Source organism: Aplidium turbinatum, chromosome 12 (genome assembly GCF_918807975.1).
Source record: "Aplidium turbinatum chromosome 12, kaAplTurb1.1, whole genome shotgun sequence".
NCBI classification, from domain to species: domain Eukaryota; kingdom Metazoa; phylum Chordata; class Ascidiacea; order Aplousobranchia; family Polyclinidae; genus Aplidium; species Aplidium turbinatum.
In genome coordinates, this window is record NC_137483.1 from 1,055,787 (window position 1) to 1,080,950 (window position 25,164).

Genomic DNA, 25,164 nt, shown 5'->3' on the forward strand with positions numbered 1-25,164 from the left:
AAATTTTGACTTACTTGCCACCTGCCAATAATAAAAAAAAATGATTTACAATCATACAAAGACACCAATCTAACTTTCAAACAACATGGCTGACAGGCGAGAGAAAATGGCAATATGCTTGAAGGGAAACATCTTCTATGAGAAAGTTAATGTCTCCAATTTAAGGTTTAAGTTAAATCTTACTCCCCGCTACACTACCAACCGACACAACCACAGTGATCACGAGGGCACCATTAACAAGCCACAGTGGTTGCCCATTTGCCGCCGCGTGGTAGGGCACGCGCGTCGCTAAAAGGGAAGCCGGTGCAGCGCCGCTCGAGCAATTACATTGTGGCAAGGCACACAAGGACACGTCAAACTAAACCAGTCGACTCGATGATTGTTCGGTTTCTGTTGCATCTTTCGGTTATCACGGCAGGGGCAAGACAAAGCGCTGGCAATCAAATATATGGTAACCTCATTTCAATTCTTTCCCGTTGATGAGTCGTGTGAATGAGTGACATCGATGGAAGATGCGACACCAACCTCTGTTCCCGATGCGTCGATAATATGAAGGTGACATCGGTTGTCCAAATGAATTAAACTTATTCAAAACTCTATTACAGCAACTTTTACTTTTCCATCGAATCCACTCAGAATATAACTGGTCACTGCTGAATGACGTCACAAAACCTGTTCTCATCTTCTTGACCCTGACTCGCGCGAACGACTGTGAGTCACGTGGCATGTCTGCTGCTGTCTGGTGAATGCTCCACTAGATGTCGCTGATTAAATTGACTTGGAACTTTATTAGTTATTAGAGGACAAGAGGCGCCCCACAAGTTGGGAATGCGCCGATGATTAGTTTTAAGGACAAGTTGGCGCCCCACAAGTTGGGAATGCGCCGATGATGTCACAAATAGTTGCGCATCGCAAAGCGATTGGTAACAATACATGCATCTAGCAATGCTCTGGAGTAATTGAAATCTTCATTCAGGCAAACAACATGGCGGCTACGGCGTCAACGGCTCGATGAAGAATACGTCACACAATGAAGTGTTTTGAAACAAACAATACGTAAAACACAATGCAGCAGCAAATATTGAAATAACGTAATCTCTTATGGCATCATGAATTTCATTATGACATCATAGCAACAAGAAGCGATGTTGACAGTGGGGAAAAACAAAAAGGAAGCCAACGCGATGCAACGAGCGTGACTTGATGAAGACAATTCGAGAATTACAGTAAACGTTGCAGCTTAGTTGGTGCAAAGTGAAGGAACACATTAAACCTGTCGAGTTGGAGCTGAGCGGCTGGATGGGGCGGAATCATCATGATGTGACGTCACGAGTCTACCATCTGCATACGTACGTCACAATAACAGCGATTCAAAAATGTCTCTGCATAATTTCGCAGGAGAAATCGTCCCTATTTTTCCAGGATCATTTTTTTGACATCCTCTAGAGCTTTTTGCATACTCTGGCGGATTTTCATCCCCGTTTCGTCCACCAGGTTTTCCAGGGTGGCGGTAGAGATCAAGGACGGGTGGTCCAGATCCCCTGTCATCAGCTTTCTGGAGACACAGGCTATGTTAATGACGTCATAACATGAGGCACTCCAAATAAAGCAGCACAACCCCAGGCTCAACAAACAATTATTCGCTAAAGGGGCATCTTTTTTGTTGAATTTGTATTAGCTTACGTTTATTTTATGTTATGTTCTCCGCTCACTATTTTGTCTCATGACCACACTCCCGCATAATTATGACAGATTGCTACCACCTTTTGTGTTTGTTCGTCAGTTGTTGCTTGTACGCAGGTCAGTGCAGTTTTATTGAATTTCAGTCATTTATTATTAACATTTCACGAATAATTTTGTTTTGTTTAGATGAATTAAGATATTTTCCTGAAGAGGGCAGAAAGTTTTGCCGAAAACGTTTGAAATTATGTATCTATTTCATTTCTGTATTAATTTTGAATTATGCAATTCAATGTTATTAAGTTGTTATCGATTGTCTGTCTATGGTTTTTAAAAAGTACCTCTCTACCAAAGCTATATCATAACTAGGTGTTTTGATGAAACAAAAGAGAGCCCTCTAAAGGTTGCTACTTGTATCAGAACAAACAGTAAAGATCCTAAGATCTTTCTCCAGAAGAATAATGTTCAAACTCCTTCAACGCGAGAGCGACATCTGGAAACAGAAATGAAAAATATTTGAAGATTTTGAAACTAACGTGTTAATCTTCTCCATGGCGTCATCTAGCGGCACGGCTTCGAAGCTCTCGTACGCCATCTTGACGAAGGCTAAATGCCTGTTCTTGCTCACTTTGAGAGCGAAAGTGTAGCGCCCCCCGAGGAACCGCAGACTTGGGGGATGAGCCGAGTGTTCGATATCATCTGCAATAAAACATTCAGGTTAAAGACCCATGACCGTTAATAAGCACAAAATGGTTCGTCATATCCTTGATCGCCTAGTCTAGCCTACAAAGTAAAAATTATAGTAAAGTTGCAACTTTTTTGAATACTTTAGTCACAATTGTTTCCAAACATCGCACATTGACTGATTTGGTGAGTTGTAACCTGAACCGGAATTGTCTGCAACAAACAAATATTATTGTCGCACAATGCTTACTTGTGAAGATGGCAACACGGCCAAACTTAGGGGTGACCGCCCCAATTGCGTCATAAAGTTCCCCGCCTTCCCCTGTGAACTCATGTACTCCGTCGCTGGGTTTGCGAACAAAGAAGGTGGTTTCCCCGTTATCGGACGGGGTAAGTCCCTCGTTCAGGTACATGACAATCGTCAGTTCATCCTGGAACAAATTCACCATCAACTGTTTTGGGTTCATGGGGCTCAGACGAACCGAGGGTTTTTCAAAGGCTTTCAAATCGAAGTTTCTCGTGTTTTTGTTGTTTTTATAACCAATCGTTGCTCCACAATAAATTACATTGTATCAACGTTAATTCTATAAAAACAAACGAATAAGGTCATTCAGCTTATGTTTATTTTTTAAATTTTGAAAGCAACCCAACCAATGGGGGATTCACCTGATGAGGCTCTGAGTCGGGGTGGATCCTCGTGTGGTCACCGGATCTGACGTAATTGAGCGCCACGTCATAGGGATGCCAGTCGCTCTGGTTGGAGACGAAGCGGCAGAGATCCAGGAACCTCGGCCACATCGAGGTCTTCATGAAGTCGTTTACCTGTGATCGAGCAGTGAGTTGTGAGCAAGAGGTCCTTGGTTTGAAACCCATCTACAATATTGTTTCTTGCGAAATTGGGATTTGTGTGATTTTGACTTTAAATGTAATCGGCGTTCAGTCAGCAACAACGATTTTGACTTTAAAACAACGGGGCAAAGCATAAGAATACAATTTTGGTAAAGAGGTCACTTTCTTCAACCGTAAACATATACAAACAAGCAACCACGCGGCATTTAACATAATCCATTAAAATTGAACATAAACTATAAGCTACAAACGTTTTCGGCCATACACACGTCAGCCCTTATCAAGCATGAGAAAGCATTGTCTTCAAAACGCTTCGCGATTCCATCGCTAATATCTTGACAAAGTCTTTCTCGAAAGCAAGACAATGTCTTCAAGCACGAACTGGACGCGCCGTTCCCACCTGGTAGTTGGAGGTCCACTGGACGTTGTCGTGGTCCTCCAAAGATGAAACATCGAACGCATTGCCAATAGGGCGAGTCTTCAGAAGGTGGTTCCTCCAAGCTCTCGTTTCCTCCGGTGTGAAAAGATCATCGAATATGTTTACTTGTCTGTGGCAAAGAAGAGTTCAAATAACACCGCAACATCCATGTTAACAGGACAGGGAGCAAGTCTTTTAGGCGCAGACAGCTAGGCGCCCGTTAAATAGGCGCGCACACTGTGGCGCCCGTTCATTTAGGTGCTATTCCTAGTAAAGTCTGCAGATTGTATTAGCTTGGCAGGTAGGGCAATGCTTTTCACACAAAATGTTATATTGAACAGAAAAATTAGTTGTTTTGTTGATGTACGTGCATTTATTTATTGTTAGTCATGGCTTCATTTCAGTGAGTGAAGCTGCTTTATCCGGCAATGCTTTCAGACAAAATGTTGTATTGAACACAAAAATCTACCGTACGGTATTATTTTTTAATGCGCGTATTCGGCATTTATTTGTTGTTGTTAGTCCAGATTTGCGTCGGCGAAAGCTTTATCAATACATTACAACTAACAACAAATAAATAACGAAGACGCGCATTAAAAAAACAATATATTTTTCTGTTCAATACAACATTTTGTTTGAAAAGCATTGCCGGATAAAGCAGCTTCAATCACTGAAGCCATGACTAACAATAAATAAATGCACGCGCAATAACAAAACAACATATTTTTCTGTTTAATATAACATTTTGTATGAAAAGCATTGCCCTAACTGCCAAGCAGACTTTACTAGGAATAGCACCTAAATGAACAGGCGTCACAGTGCTCCGCACCTAAATATCCTGACGCCACAGTGTGCGCGCCTATTTGACGGGCGCCTAACTGTCTGCGCCTAAAAGACGTAGACCCACAGGACACCAGTTCGATTCCAGGGCGTTCCAGATTATTTTTGAAGATATCCCAGCTGACGACCGGTGTTTGAAGATTTAGAAAAAAGATAGAGATGACAAGGAAGTCAATTTTCGTGCCCACCTTACGGCATGACGTTAAGCGTCGTTCTAAAGACACTGACTGCTTTGTAAAGCGATGAGAAGCAACACGTTATGCGGTGGATACAGCAGAAACTCGCCTCCCTCGCTAAATAAGCCATAAGCGGAGACTACTGTGTTATTGTAACGTCGCACTGGAGTGGTCTGAAGCGATGTCGAACCGATGATCTTTCAATCATCTTGTTCTGGCATTGGGTGAAATAAACAAACACGCCACAATCTCATCATGTAGTGGCATGTCATCGCTTTGGCAAAACACTTCAAGGCATGCTTGAAGGTGGACACGAAGATTGGCTTCCTTGCCTTCCCGTCTATTTAACCTAAATCTTCAACCACCGGGCGTGAGGATGGAAGAATAGATAAGAGCTCGCACGTCAATTAACGTTCCACATCGGCTCGCAGTTTTTGATCGTTGAATTAATGTAAATAAAATAATCCCTCGATCAGCACAAAAGAAAATTAAGAAACATTTGAGGGCTACTACCTTGTGACGTCACCATCATGGAAGGATCTCACAAGGTGGCTCTTGTAGTCGACCTCCCTGTCGGGGGGCGGGGAGTAGTAGTCGGCAAACTCTTTTCTTTCTTCGGCCTTAGATCGCGTATGAGGTCGCGGTGGCAATGTCGCTGCAGCGAACAACAGATATTCATCATAAATGCAACAATGAGAAGTGGCGACAACGTAACAATGTGATGATGTCATCATGTCAGGGGTGAACAGATGAAGTTGATGCTGCTGTCAGGGAGTTGCCATTGACGACTAAGTTTTGCAACAAACAAGATCAACGCGGTCCACGTCTCGTCATCCCCATGCTGTGCTGGTGCTATGTTGTCTTGACAAAATTAAAACTTGTCATTTGGTGGACTTAAACTAACCTTGAGACTCCCCCTCGCTGGGGGAGAGCCAAACATGGAGAGAAGAGAGTCGGTGGAAGTGGTTGACACAAGGAGCCCGAAACAAAACGGGGTGGCATGAGGGCCACAAGAGGGCGCGATAGGCATGGGGGTGCACGCTTTCAGTTACCTCCAGGCGGGGGGAACCGGTAACGTTACGGTTGCGGGAATTACTGTAAAAAGACACCTAACAAAAAAAAAAATAAATTATAAGTACGTCAATGGAAGAATTCTAGTTTGGGATGACAACGAACTGTAGACATGGGGAGAAGGCCATTAAAAAACCATCAATATGCTACAAACACTGAGCCAAAAAATATTTGCAAGTTAAACTAACCAGCAGTTACTGCTGCTACCATAACAATCAAATGTGGAACATCCTTCAGCAGTAATTCGGTTGTCAATTCATCACTGACAGCAGGAAGCTACTTTAGACATGCAAGCTGGCACACAGGCTACAGTGTTTACACGTCTAAACACGTTTTTAAGGCGACATTTGCAACTAAACCAGAACGACAGATGCGAATAAAGTTGCGATTAGCAACTCCAGTGAATTATATCAACAAAACCAACAGGGCAAGTCAGTTTTTCCACAAAGCGTTCCGGGTATAGGCGGCTTTGTAGCTAACAGGGAGTTACTAGAGTGGAAGTTGTTTCTGGGAGGTTAGTTGGTGAGTGCTGGGTGAAATCTGGAACCGATTGTTTGAAGATTATTCCTGGCAGTTTCGCACACTTGCACGGGCGTTGAACCCTTGACGCAGACCTGGTCACCGATATTGATGGAGTTAAGTGAAGTTTCCGATTGTAGCTTTCGTATAACAACGTAACAAAATTGCGTTTGTTGTATCATAAACGCAAAGTGACGTCACAGGGAGCAACGCAACCAGTGAATAATCCTGTGACGTCACTTAACGCGACACGGTCACAGTATGATACCAACAGGGACTGGGGTTAAGCATGGAGTGGGTGAAGTTAACATTACTGCTGATGGGTACTTTGTTGATGCTTTGTGAGAGCAAAGATATTTTTGTTTGCAAGAATATCAACATAGACCAGGCTACAGAAGAGGTTGCTACCTGCACTGGGGCGGTGTTGCAGGGGATTCCTGGGGACAAGGGGGTTCCAGGGGAACCACCAATCATAAGTGGTTTGCCTATTGATCTTATGAATATTTCTGAAGATGTTGGTGAACAAAGATTCAAGGGTGAAATGGGGATGAAAGGGGTTAAGGGGGACAAAGGATTAAACGGACTGAAGGGAGATGCAGGCCGACCGGGTCCCCCAGGTCGGCAGGGGGAGCAGGGAATTATTGGGCCAATAGGAAAAAGGGGGATGGTCGGTGTCATGGGGCCACCTGGACCTCCAGGAAGGATTGCAAAAGAAGCTACAGGGCCACCTGGGGTGAACGGCCCCCCTGGACTTGTCAACTACACAGCAATTGAAACCTACATAGAGCAAAGGTTACAAGAAAGTAAGTATGAACAGGTGTGTAGTCAACCTAGGCATAGTGGAATACTACTTTTACCATCCCAGTCAACGTGAAATCTATTTTTATCACAAATGTCCGAAAAGATGGATCACTCTCTGTAACAACTGTTGTGACATTAGATTGGCGCAAAAATCCTGTTGGCTAATTTTACGGATCTCTCCGTGGTGACGTGAAACAATTACAAAAGTGAGGACTCTGAGGAGTCAACTCATTCATAGAAATGTGCTACAATTGTTCACAGGGTCGTGTCTGGGGGGACTAGTGTACAACAATACGTGCATCAGGCTCCCCTACACTACTGGCCGGGTAGTCACCTATGAGACGGGGGAGAAATTGTGTCGAAGATACAATGGAGAGGTCGTGGAAGTCTTCAATGCGAAGATGCTTGACGTCATCATCGATTACGTCAACATGACGTGGGTTGAGAACGTCGACCACCCGGCAATCAATCACGTGACGGTGTGGCTACGCTCCACGTTCGAGGTAAACATTGAATGATGAAAGCGAAAACAAAACATCAACGTTTTTTAATTTTATTCTGGCAACACCAGTTGTGAAGTTTCACATCATAGCTTTTTGGGAGCCAGTTTACAACATTGCAAGTCTGTTGCCTACTCTGCAGGCAAAACTTAAATCATTTTAACTGATATCACATTCACAGTACTGTACAGTGTACATACAAGAATGAATGTAATAATTTGATCTCATTTTTTTCGCTCGGCACATGCGACATAGATCGATGCCTGATGAATTGTTACGTCACTATTGGTAGGTTTCCGGCAACGATGAGAACTTGATCACATTGTCCTCTGGGAGAAGGATTTCGTTGGAGAGGTGGAGGAGCAACACTCCATATAAGGACACCGTCAACGCGAGGCAACTGAAGCTCTACGTGGCGACAATCGGGAGCAGGGATGGGACAGGAATCTACAACGTGGATGGAGGATCTGCAATCCCACTGTGCGTGCGACCATTGTGACGTCACGTACCACGAACCGGAGAACTGATTCATCCTCGAGCGCTACCTCATCAAATGCCTACCTCATTCTACTACCATACACAGCTACCTCATTAAATTTACATTAAATCCATTATCCAATGCAGATGACGAAATTCCTTGATGGTTAATATCCTGTCGCCTGGGAAGCCATTTATATGTTGGACTGAGGAAATAGTAATATTGTCCTTTGTAAATTTGCAGGCTGGATATTGTTTCATTTGTGTTTCGTATTCAACCCAAACCACCTTGTTAATACACATCAAATATAATGATAATTTGTTGTGGTTTGGGCGGCATGATTATAGCACGCTCTCTATCGTCCATCAGCGACGACTCACCTGGCCGTAGTTGTTCAAGTTCCACAACTTCGTGAGGAAGATGGTAAGCACATAAGTGTCCGGGCTACAATGTTTGGCACTAGTGGGCGGCACAGCATCCAACGCCCTCAATATATCGACTTGACCATACTGTGGTCTAACCTAGAATGAAAATATTAATGTCACGGCGTGAGACGTTAGTGACGTAGCTTCACGTCATAACCACGCGTACATACGTCATAATATACAAGTCTCAGAAGGATAAGCCATAATATGCAAGTCCATTTAGGTGTTTTGAAACTAACTGGAAATAATTTTAATTTGCCAGATTAAATATATCACTATTAGAATTCATTGAGGTGGGACCATGGTTTCTATAACATCTGGACCATAAAACATATTAACATCTGAATCATACAAAGTAAAGCTTTGGTGAAAAAGCATGGAGCATTGGAGCGATCAGAGACTACAGAGCAAAAAAGTCACCGACAGAAAATTTAGTAGTAAGTTTGCGTTATGGGGGTGAACAGTGAACACACAATTGATCTTTCAAACCTTTTTTTAACGAAGTAGTCATATATCTATAACATCATCAAAGTGATGTATAAAAATCATCACATCATCACCTAATCGCTATGTGGCATGTTTTGCTGTTTGGATGCCTATAAATTAGCCATAGATTGGCGTGAACAAGTTATAAGTCGGTTGATTGTTTCCATAGATCAGCACATGAACACAGTTTCTGCCCCAAAGTGAAACAAATGAAACTATAATGAAGAAGGAACATTATATGAAGCATGAATTTGATTTTACTTTTCTTTTGAGCAAATCTTCTACCATCGGTTGAAGTTTGGTCCATATCGAAGTTTTGGTGAAGAAGTCGATGTCAACCTCCTGGCTCCAGGGAGCACTTCCATAATTCCAATCGATACTCGGATGAGCCTTTGAATAATTCTGTTACCAGAAAACACAATCGAGAGTATTAGTCCACTCATGTACAAATATTTGCTTAAACTGCCGTGCATAAATTTACATATCAAGCTAACAATATCTCACAATTTGCAATTCCTTTGAAGAACAACCGACACTATTTTCCAATAATGAAAATGTGTGACGTGGTCAGTATGATATGTAAATGGGGCTTATATAGTGAAATGAGCACCAATAACAAATTTACTTGTATAACTACTTGAGATTACCTATATCAAGGACACAGGCGATTCAATAGACCCATTAGTCTTTGTCATACAAGCCAAACTATTTAGGCTTATACTTGCATCTTGCTACACCAGAGATCATGTAATAAACATTTCCATACAACAGCAATGATGTTAAACTGTCTTGATGGAAAAAAATTGCGAAAGCTGTTGCCTACTTGATCACATACAATTCATGTAGAATAACTTACATCAAATATAGTTACTACTCTCTAAAACCTCTACATAAATAGAATAGACTATATGAATAAGGACCTTCTGATTTCCCCCTTTTAGGGTCAAACAGGCTGTAGAGGTTTTAGAGAATAGTGATAGAGTAATAATTATATTTGATGTAATTTGCTCTGCTCGGTATTGAGCACTTTTTGTAGCATCAATAGTATTTATTGTAGAATAACTTAAATACAAACCATGTGGTTGAATACTTGTCCATTCCAATGTGAAAGGTGATTAAATAAAACAGTCAATAACTTAGATGTTTTGTGGCTGAAGGCATTGTCGATGACCCATGCAGTGTCACCATCACCAATATTCAATGTACGCGATACTTTTGTTACTCCTGAAACAAGTAGAGACAGTCAAGAAATATCTTTCACAAAAACAAATGCCTTTGATTAGTAAATCTTCACGGGATGATATGAAACAGACCATAACTTTGACATTCAACATTGGGACTCATGTTGCCAACCTCCTTGTGGTGAGTCCTGGTAATGGTAATTCAAATTAATGAAGCAAATGGCAACAATCGGAGACCGCAACTCACAGGGCACCCAGGGTGGTAAAAGGATAAACCCTCGGCCCCGGTTTTCAATGAGAGAAATTCATCCTCCTGTCGGAGTAACAATCTTGCAGCTAAACGTTGAAGGCCTTACCAAAGCCAAATGCGACATGTTGGAACATCTCACACAAAAGCATAACGTGACAGCATTACTCTTGCAAGAAACCCACATTCAACATTGTTATCATTAGGGCCATTTTTATTTTGACCTAAAAAAATTTTTTTTACTTTATTTTTATCAAATTTTGACCTAACGAAATTGCTTGTTTGTAGAGGCCACAGTTCTTCCTTGAATTGATACCAGTTACTCAAACATAATATTTTGTCGATTTCAGACCCGAACGTGTTCAATAAAAGTTTGTCTTGATTGCGATGCTTGTTGTCGCTCCAATCCAGCTTGATGGCATTTACTTTTCCTGTGGCTTTTAACAAAATACATTTTCTCGCACTTCACTATAAACTCGCAAAAATTGCACCTTAAATGCATTAAATTCACCAGGAAAATCTTGACAAATCTGTCTAACTTTTTCTGAATACGATTTAGCTTGCTTAGGCATTTTTGTATTACAGAATGTCAGTAAGCTATTCCTAACATCCAAACTGTTGACCTTCGAAAAGACCACGTTTGTGAAGAGGAAGTGTTTTATAAGAAATATTTAAATACGTAGGGCTAACAATGAATAAACAAGGGACAATTTGCGATAAAAGTTACTGCTGATCCAAGTGGGATATATTGCCTGATATATTTCCTCCTTTTATGGGTTAATATGGTTTAATTGTGTGCAGTTCCTGATTTACAATGCTTCAATGAGGATTTTGACAAAAATTACTCTCAAGAAACACAAAAAATTTGTTTTGAAACACAAAAAAAAGTCATAGTTTGACAAATTTTGACTTTATTTTGACCTATTAACTTCTTAATCTTAGAAACAGTCCCTTAGGTGCTGAAAACAACATTATTCTTTGAGTCGTGGACAGACAAGGTCCTTAAAAAATTTTGACTTTATTGAGTTTTGCAGGCCCTAGTTATTATGCTTTTGTTTACCAATGCCATTATATCGAAGGTTTTCCATAATCATGTTAAATATAATTTTATAAAAACCAGAATTGCAAATTACAATTAATAAATAATCCAGTACAACAAATTATGTGGAAATACAACTAGTCACTGTACTTTCATTGCGTTTCAATTACATGTGCCCAAAGAAATCTGTACCTTGGTTGATGTTGGATAACTCATCATCATCTGAAAAATCCAATTCATCTTCAAATTGTTCTGTCGATTGTGCATCTTCCATTTCTTCAAAATCTTCTCCATTTGTCTTCTCCGAATCCCAATATTTGTTCATCTCATGAAATTCAATCTCCTCCCCACAAGCATCGTCATAACAACTTGTCTGTAATTATTAGCTGGAATTATTTACGTAAGTCCAACATTTGTTCACGAGAGAAATGTTTCTATTTCTAACCCTTAATAAGAATTCAACCTATTTTGTTCCCAGAACACTTTAAATGTCCACCTATTTTGGGGGACAAAGTGTTCAGGGGACGAAATAGGTTGCATCCAATTTATCCAATCCTTTTAGTGAGATAGGCGGTAGGCCTATGTTAAATCGATAATTTTACTCAACATTTAAGCGATATGCGCTTAACAAATATCATCTGTAGTAATAAAATGAATCTGTAAAACAATATGTGAACTTATACAATATAGTGATTCCCCTAAGCACGAGTTTTTTTTCTGAAACACGAAATATTTTTCATCACCCACTCTTTAATTCTGAAGATATATTTTTTTGGTGGTAATCCACTTCTAGCTACTTACACAATTTATTTCAGGCAAAAACTCCATCAACTTCGGAAATAGGGAAGAAGATCGTGAATTTGGAGCAGGATTTTTGTGGAAGTGGAAAAATTCCTAATGCGTAAATGCGCAATTGGGAATTCGTGGATACAACAAATCTTTCCGATTTTATTGATGTTTCAATGGTCATTCTAGGATCACTAGAAGAGATTTAACAGCAAAGTTATTGCAGACGGTCAGAAAGTTTTCAATTTTATTAGGGACAGGGTTTTGGGCCTAGGTGAAATATTTGCTGATTGCTGAAATCTAAAAAGCGGTTTTGGTCTAATTTTTAGTGCAGAAATAGGGATAGCAATCTTCTTACCTGTGCCATTTCAGTTTTTGAGTTTAAACAAACATTAGCCTGTTTTATTTGAAATTTTTGTTTCAGGTTATTTTACCAAAAATTCGTGTTTAGGGGAATCACTATACATATGTTATGTAATACTAATATCAGAATGCGATAATGTGATCATCATTGGTAGAGAAAATATTTATCCTCGGAGTGAAAAAGCTTATGGGGCATTCCATTTATAATCATCAGATTTTTTCAAATTTTGTAACCACTAGTCACAGATTTTGCTTATTTTGACATATTTTATACATACTAAAAAATGATGACAATAGCAAACAATTTTTTTGAAATATCTTTATTGGGGGCCGAGATAAAGCACTTTGAATTTTCGGCCACTAGTAGGATTTTGGGAGCTGAGCACAGCCATTTTTTCATTTTGCGCCTTCATTTTTTGGCAATAACTCTTTACCTTGATCGATTTTCATAATGAAAACATGCATTTTACCAATTGATTTAAGACCCAAGGAATTCATTTTTGCACTTTAAATTATGCTAAGATTAACATTTCAAATGGTAATTTAGGTTTAAAGTTTTTCTTATTTTATTTTTATACGCTAACTTTGGGGGAATATTTCGGAGCGTTGGAAAAAAGGTGCAAAAAAAAATTTTTTTTCTTTGAACAAAGCAATTGAAGTATAATACTTTTACTAAATTTGGTTGATGTAAGTTTTGCATAAACCAAAATATTCAACTTAGAAAATATCAACCCATATGAACAAAAAAATGAATATAATTGAAACATACCTGATGCTTTGTCACAATATTTGTATGGTTCCGCCATTTTATCGTGTGTTTCTTTATGAATTTTTGATATGTGTCAAATTACCAATGTTTTATTAGTCAGCTGATATCACACAGCTAGTCTGATCAAAATTTTGTGACACTTGTGCCCTGAATGGTGTATTAACATCTCACGTACTGGTACACACTCAGTCTGTGTGTGTACACAACACCAGAACACTATCTTACTATGTAATGCTACTAATATGACTCAAAATTACAAAGATTTTATGTCCATGATTGTATGTAACACAGAAAATAAGATGTGCATGGTGCATAGATGTGAAAGTTGCCCTGGAAGAGAAGTTTTACACCAATTTTTAACAGACAAGCTAGGAGGTGAATCTGAAGATGACATTGTTTATACACAATGGCAGTCCACTGATCGATCAACTCTAAAAACCTTAGTTTCTTCATCATCTTTCACAGACATTCTAACACAAGCAGTGGACTGGACAAGCTTACAGCACACTCTTTTATAGCTAAGTATCTGTCAGAACGCAAACAACACTAAACTTTGAAAGCTGTACATTGCTATTTTGGATTTTGCAGAAAATTACAAGTTTGTTGTTCAAGATGAAGTGCAATCATTCCACTGAAATCAAAGTCAATGTTCAATACATCCAGTGGCATTTCATTACCAGAATTCTGAAGATAAATTTGTCCAACAGTAGTATTAGTAGTAGTAGTCCAGTTTTAATCCGGTGATGTCCCCAAGCCTTAAAGCAGCCGGCGGCCATCGCGGCCATGGCCGCTAAGTAGAGCTTGAATGACCGCCGGTGCTACCTCCTCAGTCGGCCAATTCGGCCGCCGGTTTCTTCTAGCTAATTATTTAATTTCGCTATAAAATGATCGTGGATTAACTGTCGAAAATACTGTATGTAGTATCAAAGAGCGACGCAGAATTAGGTCAGCGCGTCATAATCACCACTGTTGTATTGTGCGGGAACATTTACTATTGTATGGAATATATCCAGCTGCGATCACCAGCGCTGTAAGTCTTGTTTGTAATTGCCGACGTTTATTTTAACAAAGTGTTAATCCGAAGTGCTAATTTACATCGGCTGGCAATATTGTCGTTTCTGTGTTGATTCAATGCTGTCGGAAATTGAATCGTTGAGAACTAGTTGAAAAAAGAGAACTACAGTAAGACAGTTGAAACCCGAGGGGAAAACATGCGTCTTCATAGTTGAGAAATGTTTCCGTTATGGGCTAGTGACTTCACACTAGGGTGGATCAAAAAAAACGAATTTTTGAGTTCAGCTTAGTGCATCTGCCAAAAGATGCAGTTTGGGCTATCTTTTACATTGGTACTTGAAAAAACATTTTTTGACCCCGTTTGACCCCTATCCAAGAGCGCTCTAGTGGCCGCCAAGGCAAAATTCCTTAAATTAGCCATAATACTTTTTCTAGTGGGTGCAGGCTAATGATTTTGGTGTCTAACCCCACTAAATCAAGTCTTAGGAAGTCACTTCTGCAGTCTAAAATGATGCATGGGCAGCCAAAATTGCATAATGACATTTTTGCTCTAAAAAAGGCATTTTATGGGAAAGAAATGGCATTTTTAGATATTTTGGGCAGTTTTATGGATGAAATACTAAAAAAAGTGTAACCTAGGTAAAACACACGAGGATGTGACCATTTATGTGCAAACTGGCCTCTAGTCCAATGAGGTGGTTGAGGTGATATGTGGTCCAATAGACTACAGAAGCATACGATAGTGCAGCTGCATGCCGCATATATATTTATTTGATAGTGTAAACTTAACTATTGCATTTATTACAGCTTTAGATATTGTTTATTTCAATGTTTGTAAGTATCTGATCACACTTAACTTAATTGAGTTTATATAATGTTTAATAGAGGCAAAACTTGCATTTGGCTTCTGAATAAGCATCCCATTGAACACATCCTGGGTAGTGTGCACTCAACCCCCTTGTTTTTTACTTTTTTTTGTACTATTGACTTGTAGATTTGTGAGATTGTTCCACTAGCCAAGAATCTTTGCTGGTCCAAAAATCAGTAGAATTGGGGCATGTTTATGTGGGCCACCATCCCATTCAAATTTTTAGGTTTGCCATTAAGCAAATATTGAATTACCGGTATTTTCACGCATCTCAACAGAATTTGTATGTTTCAACAAAATAATATGCATAAAACTTTTGCCTGTTCGACTATCTATCGTACAGGGAATTAAAAGAACATGCTTGTCTATACGAGTTGTCTGTGAATTCACATTTTTCACGCGTTGGAATACGGTAGCTAAAAATACAACTCCAGTGAGCGGAAGTGGTCTAAAATTCTAATTTCACACTCGAAATAGATCAAATACCATAGAAAGTTACCAATATAGGCTAGTAAGTTTGCTACATGAAAGCCTGGTATTGAATCTGTATGTATACAGTAACTGTAAACTTTTACTAACACATTTTGTCACAGAAGGCAATGTGATCGACTAGTCTAATCTGTGCAAGAGGATATTAGTTTTTTTCCTTTCTCAAATTAGGTGTGTCTTTTCTGTTAGCTTCCACTATTTGTAAAGTGTTTTGATAGTGTTCCTCGTTTCTGGCACAATGTAGGTGATCGGTGCTCAGTTTAACTCCATGTTCAGCCACATTGTAAACAGCTTTCTGGTACGACTCTGATTCAGACCATTTCTCTACTGATAAAGGAAGAAAATCATCATTTATCTCTAAAACAGAGAAAAAGAACCGAGTGTCCTTTGTGATAAAATCTGTCAGTTTTGATTCCAGATTGATTTCTGATGGAAAATGTGGTCCGTAGCTGGCCAGTGCCAAACCGATCTGCTGGTGTAAAAACAGGATCTGTAGGTTTTACATACTGTATAAGTTCATCAGCCATCTGATGTTTACCTCTTCCTGAACTTCAGAGCTGAACAGTGCCAGTCCAGTGGTACCATCTCAGCAGAGAGATACCAAAATTGACGTTTGAAGCTACGTTCAGCAGCATCTGGCATCAACTTATGCACTGCTCCATATCTGAGAATGTTCTTGTACATAGTCAAACGGTTCCAAGGAGCATCTACAGCAACACTACACCGAAACCAATATATACAGTAGACGAGGGAAATAAAATTCATGAGATCTTTCAGTTTAGCCACTTGTGAACCTGATGTGATAGTTCCCTTAGGTAACTTAGCTATTTGATTTTCCAGTAGCACCAATTAATAGGAATGAATCAATTTGGCCATCCATCTGGCCTTGTGTGTGGCCCCAGAACGGTAGAATTTCACATTTTGTATTTTTTTTTTTTTTTTTTTTTTTTTCGCGCAACGCTCAGAGTTCAAGATGGATACCACTACATCTTGCAGGTTTACAAATTGTCCATATGGAATGGATTTGTTTCCTGTCTCATCATTAGTGCGTCCGCTCCGGGAGCCGTCCACACACCCAAACACTCAGCAGGCACACCATACTTACATGGAAGATACCTACCAGGGAGGCGAGGGACTCACTACGACCGAAGGGACCCACCGCGGTAGATGGTAATCTGTGGATGTAAATGTTTGGTTAGTGGCTGCCTCAAGCTGATCTGCCTGTCTCGACTTTCCTCTTGCTGATCTTGGAGCAGTCTAGGAGATGGCGGGTCAAGCTCAAGAACTAGCGCGTTTTGTCAAAGAGTTAATTTTAATTTTATTTGTAATTGTTTATGTGTGTGTATCTTCTTGTTGTCCGCTTGAAGAAGGGCACCTGTTTGGAGGAAACGGGCCACTGCAGTCTGACACCTCATTTGGCGGAGATGCCAGAGAGGAGCGGCCAGAGGGAGGGTAGCTTTCGCTGACCCCAGAGTCATCATGGAATTGGCCGCTGCAATCCTGTCATCCCAGAGCGAGTGGGACGACGGAGAGGGACGGTTAAAGATCTCCCGCTGCAATCACTCTTCCGGCATCAGGCCGTTGGAGATGAGTGAGAGGGACGGGTTAAAGGTGGGTTGTTACGCCCTTGGCTGTCTAATCTTCTTCAAAGATGATCTACGACCGTACTGTTCTAGTGAGATCCACCGCTGCAATCAGTCATCCCTACCACCGAGGACGACTGAGAGGGCGGTTGAAGAGTGGATCTCGATTGGTTCTTCTTTCTTCTGACCGTAGGAGGAGGTTTAGAAGGAGTAGAAATGTCAAATGACAAAGGAATGTTATGCTTTTGTGTTATGTTTTTCGTTTTTGTCATGATGACCCACAGGGCTTGAATGGTGGACCGTTTTGTGTCCTGTATATATGTGTCGCCTATGTCCAGAGATATCTTCTTTTGGATGATGGTGTGTTTGGCGACATTCATCATGGTCAAAAGAATCGGATTGTTCTTCTGTCCGTCAGGGATTTGGTTGTGGAGGATCATGTCCTTTGTTATTTCTATGTCTTCCTTGGTTAGGCCAAGATATTGTTGTTTCAGGCGCTCCCATATTCCTTGTGCAAAGGAGCACTTGGTGAGGACGTGGGCCACATTGTCTTCTGGTTTTCTGCAGAATTTGCAGTTTGTTTTTCTGTCGGAGTGTATTGATCTATTAAAATCTCCCCATTTGTATCCTCCATGTGCAATCCGAAAGGACATGGAGGATAGGTGAGGTGGAAGGAAGAGTTTGATTCCCTTGTTTTTCAAGAGGATCTCATTCCAAGGAATCTTCTTTCCGTTTTCATCAATCTTGTCAATTTTCTTTTCATTTTGCGTTTTCAGATTGATGTAGATATTTTTGTAGGAAGTGTTTTCCCAGTCGTGTTTCAAGCCTTTGAGTTTGCAAAAGGACTTGAAGATGTCCGCATACATTTCGTTTGGAATTGGGGCATGCGGAATGCTGTTGGAGAACAGATGAGGATTAATGTGTCTCATTCTGTAACTCAAATTGAACATGGCCCATTCGTGCCAGATTTCGGTGGCGTCTTCTAGTGAGAAGAGGTGGCGAATTCTGTCGATGCGGCTTGTTTGAAATTTTGATTGGATGTCCACCATGTTGATGCCTCCATCTTTGACAGGAGGAATTGTCTTGCTTCTCTGGAGCTGTTCGAATGGTGAAGGATACCAGAGGAAGTCGAAGAGGATTTTGTTTAGTTCTTTGATGTGTTGTTTCGTTGGCATCAGCACTCTACTGAGATGCAAAGTGACGGGTACCAAGAGAGTGTTGATGATCGAGATCTTTCCATAGAGGGAGAGTCTTCGTGGTTTGTGGATGTTGGCGATCGTTTGAGTTTTTTTGATGGCGATCTGCCAGTTCATCTTGTCAAGTTGTGTTTTGTTTGTGCCTAGCCAGATGCCCAGGATCTTGACGTTGTTCAAGATCGCAGCTTCTGGAAAGAGTTGCTGAGCTCTTTGGGCCAGGTCAGGTTTGGACGCCAGGATCTGGGTCTTTCCCTGGTTCACTTTCTGGCCGGACATCGTCTGGTAGATGGCTAGTTCTTTGTTGATTTCCTTGAGAGATGGAATGTCTCTTGTGATGAATGTGGTGTCGTCCGCATATTGCTGGATTTTGATTGTCAGCTTGGAAAAGCGAAAACCGTTGATCAGATGATTTTTCTCTATGCGTCGGGTGAGAACGTCAGCACAGATTATGAAATAGAGCATGCTGAGGGGACAACCCTGTCGTATGCCCCTTTTAACGTTTATTCGTTTTGTTAAAGCTCCATTGATTTCTATTTTGCTTTTTGTTTTGTGGTAAACTAATGACAGGTAATTCATCATTATTGGTTTTACTCCGAGTTTCTTCAAGATTCCATAGAGGAAGGAGTGACTAACTCTATCGAAAGCTTTTTCAAAGTCAGTTATCATGACGTACAAGTCCCTGTGTTGAGTTTGAGAAGCTTCCAGGGCAGCTTGTATATTCATTGTAACATGCTCTATTCTGCGGTTTGGCAGTCCACATTTCTGATTCGGACAAATCAGGTTTGTGATCATGGGTGTGAGTCTGTTGGAGAGGATTTTGCTCAAGATCTTGTAGTCTGTGTTGAGCAGAGAGATCGGTCTCCAATTTTTGAGCTTTTCTTTTTCACCTTTTTTAAAGATTAACTTCACTTTTGCTTCTCTCATTGAGGGAGTCATTGTTTTTCTCAAGTAGCAATTTGTAAGCATCTCTAGAATGTCGTGTTTCAGGAAATGCCAGCATTTTTGGTAGAATAATGAGCCGAGACCATCTGATCCAGGTGCAGAATCCTTGTTAAGAGAATCGATGGCGGTTTTTACTTCTTTTAGAGTTATGAGCTGTTCTGCTTGTTCAGCTGCGTCTTCTTCAGTTTTGGCCTCTCCCAGAATGTTTAGGTAACTGTTCTGTTCTTGAGGGTTGATGTGGTCTTCTATGCCCCATAGGGAGTGGTAGAAGCTGTGTACTTCTTTGAGAATGTCTTCTTTCTTGGTGAGAGTTGTGTTGTTTGCGTCGTGTATCTCAGTGATAGAGCTACTTTTACAATTTTGTTCCTCTGCTTTGAAGAAGCTTTTAGATGGCTCTTCATCGCTAGTTGGGATAGTTCTGGATCTGATTTGCGATCCGACTGCTTTATAATCGTAGAAGTTGTTGATTTTCTCCAAGAATTCCGGGCGACGATCTTCCAGGACGTGGTCTGGATGAGCGTCCAGAGTGTGGAGCATATTTTTCGCTTGATTGTAATCTTCTCTACGCTTGAGTGCGACATCTTGCGAGAGTTCAATCAGTCGATTTTTCAACATTTTCTTGCCATGATCCCACCTTATAAGCATGTCTGGTGGTTCTATTTGTGGTACGTTTATGGTCCAGTTTTCCCAAGCCGTTTCGAGCTCTGTTATGACGTGAGCATATTCTAATATGCTGTTATTGATTTTGTATGAATATTCACCCCATTTGGTGTGTTGTTGATATTTTAGATGAATTATTGGTAATGTGCAGTGGTCTGATGATGTGAAGTATTCATGTTTGATGTTATGATAATTTTCAAGTGCATGTTCATTTATGTATATTCTATCTATCCTGGTCTTACTGTTGTGGTTTTGGCGCGTGAACAGTCTTTTGTAAGGATATTCTTGTCTGAATATGTCTGTCAATTGGTTATGATGTATTAATGTTCTAAGTGCTGTTTTATCCGGTGTAGTGAAGAAAAATTGCGGCTTAGCAGTGTCCAACGGATCAAGGATCACGTTAAAATCACCAAGTAAGACCACATGTTGATGTTCATATTCCAGCATAGCCTCGGAGAGCAGTTCAAAGCATGACTTTCTCTCTCCGTTGCTCTGCGGAAGGTATGCATTGAATATGTTTATGTTATTTTTACCACATTTGATGTTGAGGTGATGTATTCGATTTTGTACTATTGTGTGATGTGTGATTTCGGACCTATCGTGTATGTCCTTCTTTACGATGAACATTGTCCCTGCATAGAAGGGGGTTCTATCAGGTTCTATGTTTGTATATGTTATGTAATTGTTATGTTGAGCCCACGTCTCGAGTTGATCGGTGGGGATTCTGTGTGTTTCCTGAATTGCCAGTACAGAGAGTCTGTGAGATGTAAAGAACTGTTTGACATCTCGCAATTTCTTGGATATTCCGTTGATGTTCATTGAGCCAACCTTGAGGTTGCCCAGTCCGGCGTCCGAATCGTCACTCTCCGTATCTGTGAACATGATTATAGATAGAGAAAAAGCAGATTAAAGTTTAAGAGTTTTGGACTAGACCGTGTAGTTGGATGGGACGCCGTCTGAGTCCGTGAGCTCATCCACCGAACTGAAGACATTTCGATGGAGAGGAGAGGTCCCGGTCAGTTCAGCCCGCGTAGACTCTCTCGAAGAAACGGACTCCGAGTCAGTTGACGAGTTGTCATTGTCAACTGAGACCGACGCATCCTTGGAGCTGGCGTGGGATGCGTCGTGGTCTCTGGGATTCGTCGTCCTGGGAGATGCTGGTTGGGCAATCGATCTCCGCTTTAGCAAGGGTTCTTTTGGAGTCGATGTCTTGGACTCTGTGTTGGACATGGGCTTATCCGCTATCTCAGTATCTGATGAGAAGATGCTGCGCATGGAGGTTTTGGGGTTGTGTTTCCCTCCTTTGCCCACGGTGATAAAGCCATCGTCGCTCGTGGGGGGTTCTTTCTCTTCCTACTCTTTTCCCTGAACTTTTCTCTTGCATTGCAACCAGGTTTGTGTCGGCCTGTTGATCGGCACACATGACAGGCGAGCTGCTGCCTGGTTGGCGACGAATCTGACACATACGTTTTTTTTGGTCTGGATGCAGCAAAACGCGGTCTGGACTTCTCGGCCTGTCTCGCAAGGAAAGCGGCCTCTGATCTTTGGCAGAAGAGTTCGTTGCTTCTGTTTATGGATTCTCTCGAGCGTCCCTGTTTCCTGGGTTGTCTAGGCGCCCGGTCTCGGGGTGGGTCGGCCTTGGACTCCCGGTCTCGAGGTGGGTTGGCCTGGGTCTTCTTCGGTTTCGTGGGGCACTTTGATGTTAGGTGTCCCCGGACTTTGCAAATCTGGCAGAGTGGCAAATGTCCTTCTCCAGGCTTGGTGATGGAGATCCATTCACCAAACATCTGCACCTTATCTGGGATGTTGGCGAGTTTAGTCTTCTGCAGGTACACATGCAGAAACTCGTTGCAGATGGTGGGGTGCTGCTTGTGTTTACCTTTAACCATCTGGTAAACATTTCCCCAGTTTGCTTGGCAAGCAAACTCATTAATTAAATCCAGATGCCACTCGTCTGGCACTGGATATAATGTGATCACGTCGCATGGTGGCATCGGTCGCCATACTTTGATCACGTAACCTACTTCCTTGTGTGAATAGGTCACGGGTGACTGATGGTCTAGCGCCAGCTGTTCCATCAGCACGGATTTGGTTTCGTTCTCAGAAGCTGAGAACGTGACGGTGAAAATGTGCTGCTGCAGGCTCTTGGCACGCACAGCTTTTAGCTCCTTTCCATACTTTGCAAGGAAGCCATCTTGCATAAAGAAACTGATGAAAGTGCTTACATCAAGCCAGGACTGGCTGGATGCTTGCACAACCAAGGTTCTTTGATATTTAAACTCGTTGGCCTTAGAGTCGCCCATGAGTATAGCTGGTGTTTAGTTTATGTTATTTTAAATATAAGAATTAACAAAGACTTACCAAAGTCCAAGCTTTTCAAGTTTTAAATTTTCCTTCTGAAGGAAAATTTAGCTAAATTCTGTCTTGACCACACCCTAAAAGCTGGTCACGTACTGTCTAGACTCGCTGTAGCTAACTGGCTATTCTCACCTGACCTACTTTCTACGTGGCAATCAGCTAATTCCCTTAAGGGGAAAAGGCTGACTCCAAAAAAAATTCTAGGGAGGGAAAAAAGGCTAACTACTCGCCTAGATCAGTGGTTCCCAGCAGGGGGCCACTGATCTAGCTGACTTAGGCTATTTTCTAAACTTTCTAGTTATTTATTTATCTAACTGACTTTAAAAAAAATCTAAAAAGGCTGGTAAAAGTTAGGCCGGTGTCGCTTTCACTCGCTCGCTCTAGCGAGGAAAGCAAGGCTTGCTGTTAGTCGCTTTTTGGCAGCAATGTCTCCAAAGCCACCAGGTCGCAATTAATCGTTCGCAGTGAATAAGGCTCGTGAGAGGACTGATATAAGCATGCACCAGGACTGATATAAGCAATGCACATTGCACAAGTTCATAAGTTATTTATAGTCGCCTCAAATGAACTTGTATTTGCTTTGTGCAAGTTGAACAACGTCATCTTTGAGGTTCTGAATGAGATCGTGTGTTGTTACTGGAAAGCTGTTGATATCCAGTGTACTTAGCAGTTAGCCACTGTGGAATAGAACCCCAGTTATTGCGGAGTCTCATGAAGATGCTCATTTCTGGTTATTTTAAAACCTCTAGCTTCAAATCTTCAAAGATACATGACACAGCGATTTCACCAAAGTGATGTAAACAACCAGACCAGAGAAGTTCCTTATCTTAAGAGCTACAGTAGAAGCAGTTTTTGCGTTTCTTTCTTTAGAGTGCTTTTGTCGTTTTTCTGCACTAAGAATCCTACTTTCTTTACTTCTGACTCGTGCGAATAAAATAGAGTCAAATCCGGCGATTGTGGCTGTCCTGTCTGTCATCATTCCTTTTAAGAATGATATGTCTGCAGGATTTGATATAAGCTCCTCAACAAAACACTAACATACTGATTTCGCCTGAACCCGTTGTCATGCATTTTGTGTCCATTACTGTAATGATATGGATAATTGGATGCACAAATTAAAGGCAACATTTTTGCAATTAACTTCATACGGTAATTGTTTGCTTTTATATGTTTGCTTCAGTGTATTAACAGCAATACCTTTAGAAGCATTATAAATTTGTTTTTCTTTGCCCTTTTTTAAAAAAAACAATAAATTTCCAACTTTTTCAAGCATTTTTGCTGAATAAAGGCTCTGATGTCATTTTGCTAGCCCATAGATGATTTTAGACTGCAGAAATGACTTCCCTAGACTTGATTTAGTGGGGATAGACACCAAAACCACTAGCCTGCACCCACTAGAAAAAAAATTATAGTCAATTTAAGGAATTTTGCCTCAGCGGTCACTAGAGAGCTCTTGGATAGGGGTCAAACGGGGTCAAAAAATGTTTTTTCAAGTACCAATGTAAAAGATAGCCCAAACTGCATCTTTTGGCAGATGCACTAAGCTGAACCTAAAAATTCGTTTTTTTGATCCACCCTACTTCACACTCTCAATGGTGACATCATAACGGTATAAATGGTCAGGTGTTATGAAAGGCGGTATGCAGTTGAAACAATTTACTGAGCAGCGATTAGGAAACAATTTAGTGTCGTTAAATGGTCCCGCAATACTGGATTACGATTCCGATGAAGCAGTTATTGCGTGGTACAACGATTCTATTGCAGGACGTCGTCCAGACTTCAACAACGCTACGTGATCATTTTAGCATTGTTGCAAGTTTAATTCTATTTACTTGTGCTATCGTTATTTGTATTTGGCCTCCAAGCACGCAGATTTGGCCGCCGAGAAGGAGCTCTCGGTAGGTCAGGATGGCTGCCGGAAAAAAATACGAGTTTTAAGGCCTGTGTCCCCATTACCGAGGGTGGCCGGATCCAACAATCCATGTGTTTTATTTCAGATGATTTGTGCCACGATACAGCATGATTTGTCTACAAAGTTTTTCAACAAATTACAACTTTTGTACATCTTCAACTAAACGAAAAAATAAAGAAAATCGAATATTTTGCTGATGGATGTGCTCCTCAGTACAAAAACTACAAAAACCTGCTTAACCTCAGTTACGGTATCATAAAACTGATTTTGGAATGGATTGCTCCTAGACTTTTTTTTGCCACCAGTCATGGTAAAAGTCTCCTTGTGATGGAATAGGAGGCACAGTGAAACGATTGGCCACTAGAGCAAGTTTTCAAAGACCTTACACAAACCAAATTCTCGATTTTGATGCATTAATGAAATTCTGTAAAGAGTATACAGTTTTTTGACATTCAAAGCAATGAACTTCAAAGAATTTGACACAATAGAAAGGTATGTTCAAGGCTCCACTGTACATGGCACACAATCTATTCATTATTTTGAACCAAAATCTTATCACAGTATTGCATGTAAAATGATTAGTGATGATAAAGAATTTACTGGAATCAGAATGGCTCGTTTCGGTGAGTCCGATTCGGTGAGTCCAATTCGGTGAGTCCGATTTCCTATTCGGTGATTTTTTGAATTTTTTTTTTAAATTTCGGGTACCATAGCCTAATTATCATTGCCGTTTTAGGGTTAGGGGTTAGGAGTTAAGGTTAAGGGTTAGGAACTCATCGAATCGGACTCACCGAATAGTAGCAGACCCGTTGTTTCATCTCCTCGCCCTG

General features: G+C 40.9%; 2 protein-coding genes across 3 annotated transcripts in view; one reads left to right on the forward strand and one right to left on the reverse strand.

Moving 5' to 3' along the window:
• Positions 1-774: 774 nt before the first annotated feature.
• Positions 775-25,164, reverse strand: part of LOC145780941 (uncharacterized) — a 35,647-nt gene continuing 11,257 nt past the window's right edge. Inside the window, exons 2-13 of one of the 2 annotated variants that reach the window (XM_082592621.1) lie at positions 12,196-12,374; positions 11,587-11,767; positions 10,003-10,151; positions 9,189-9,329; positions 8,397-8,537; positions 5,552-5,756; positions 5,161-5,302; positions 3,614-3,761; positions 3,031-3,186; positions 2,615-2,795; positions 2,217-2,379; positions 775-1,555 (exon numbers count right to left, since the gene is read on the reverse strand). In XM_082592621.1, the coding sequence (XP_082448747.1) occupies positions 1,411-1,555; positions 2,217-2,379; positions 2,615-2,795; positions 3,031-3,186; positions 3,614-3,761; positions 5,161-5,302; positions 5,552-5,756; positions 8,397-8,537; positions 9,189-9,329; positions 10,003-10,151; positions 11,587-11,767; positions 12,196-12,222 (1,779 nt within the window). In that variant the 5' untranslated portion in view covers positions 12,223-12,374 and the 3' untranslated portion in view covers positions 775-1,410. The remainder of the gene's footprint in view (positions 1,556-2,216; positions 2,380-2,614; positions 2,796-3,030; positions 3,187-3,613; positions 3,762-5,160; positions 5,303-5,551; positions 5,757-8,396; positions 8,538-9,188; positions 9,330-10,002; positions 10,152-11,586; positions 11,768-12,195; positions 12,375-25,164) is intronic. The other variant, XM_082592620.1, reaches the window with a different exon arrangement.
• LOC145780943 (uncharacterized) lies at positions 7,240-8,312 on the forward strand. The gene is made up of 2 exons (XM_082592622.1): positions 7,240-7,541; positions 7,831-8,312. Exons 1-2 carry the CDS (start codon positions 7,440-7,442, stop codon positions 8,035-8,037), a joined length of 309 nt encoding a protein of 102 aa, XP_082448748.1. The 5' UTR covers positions 7,240-7,439; the 3' UTR covers positions 8,038-8,312.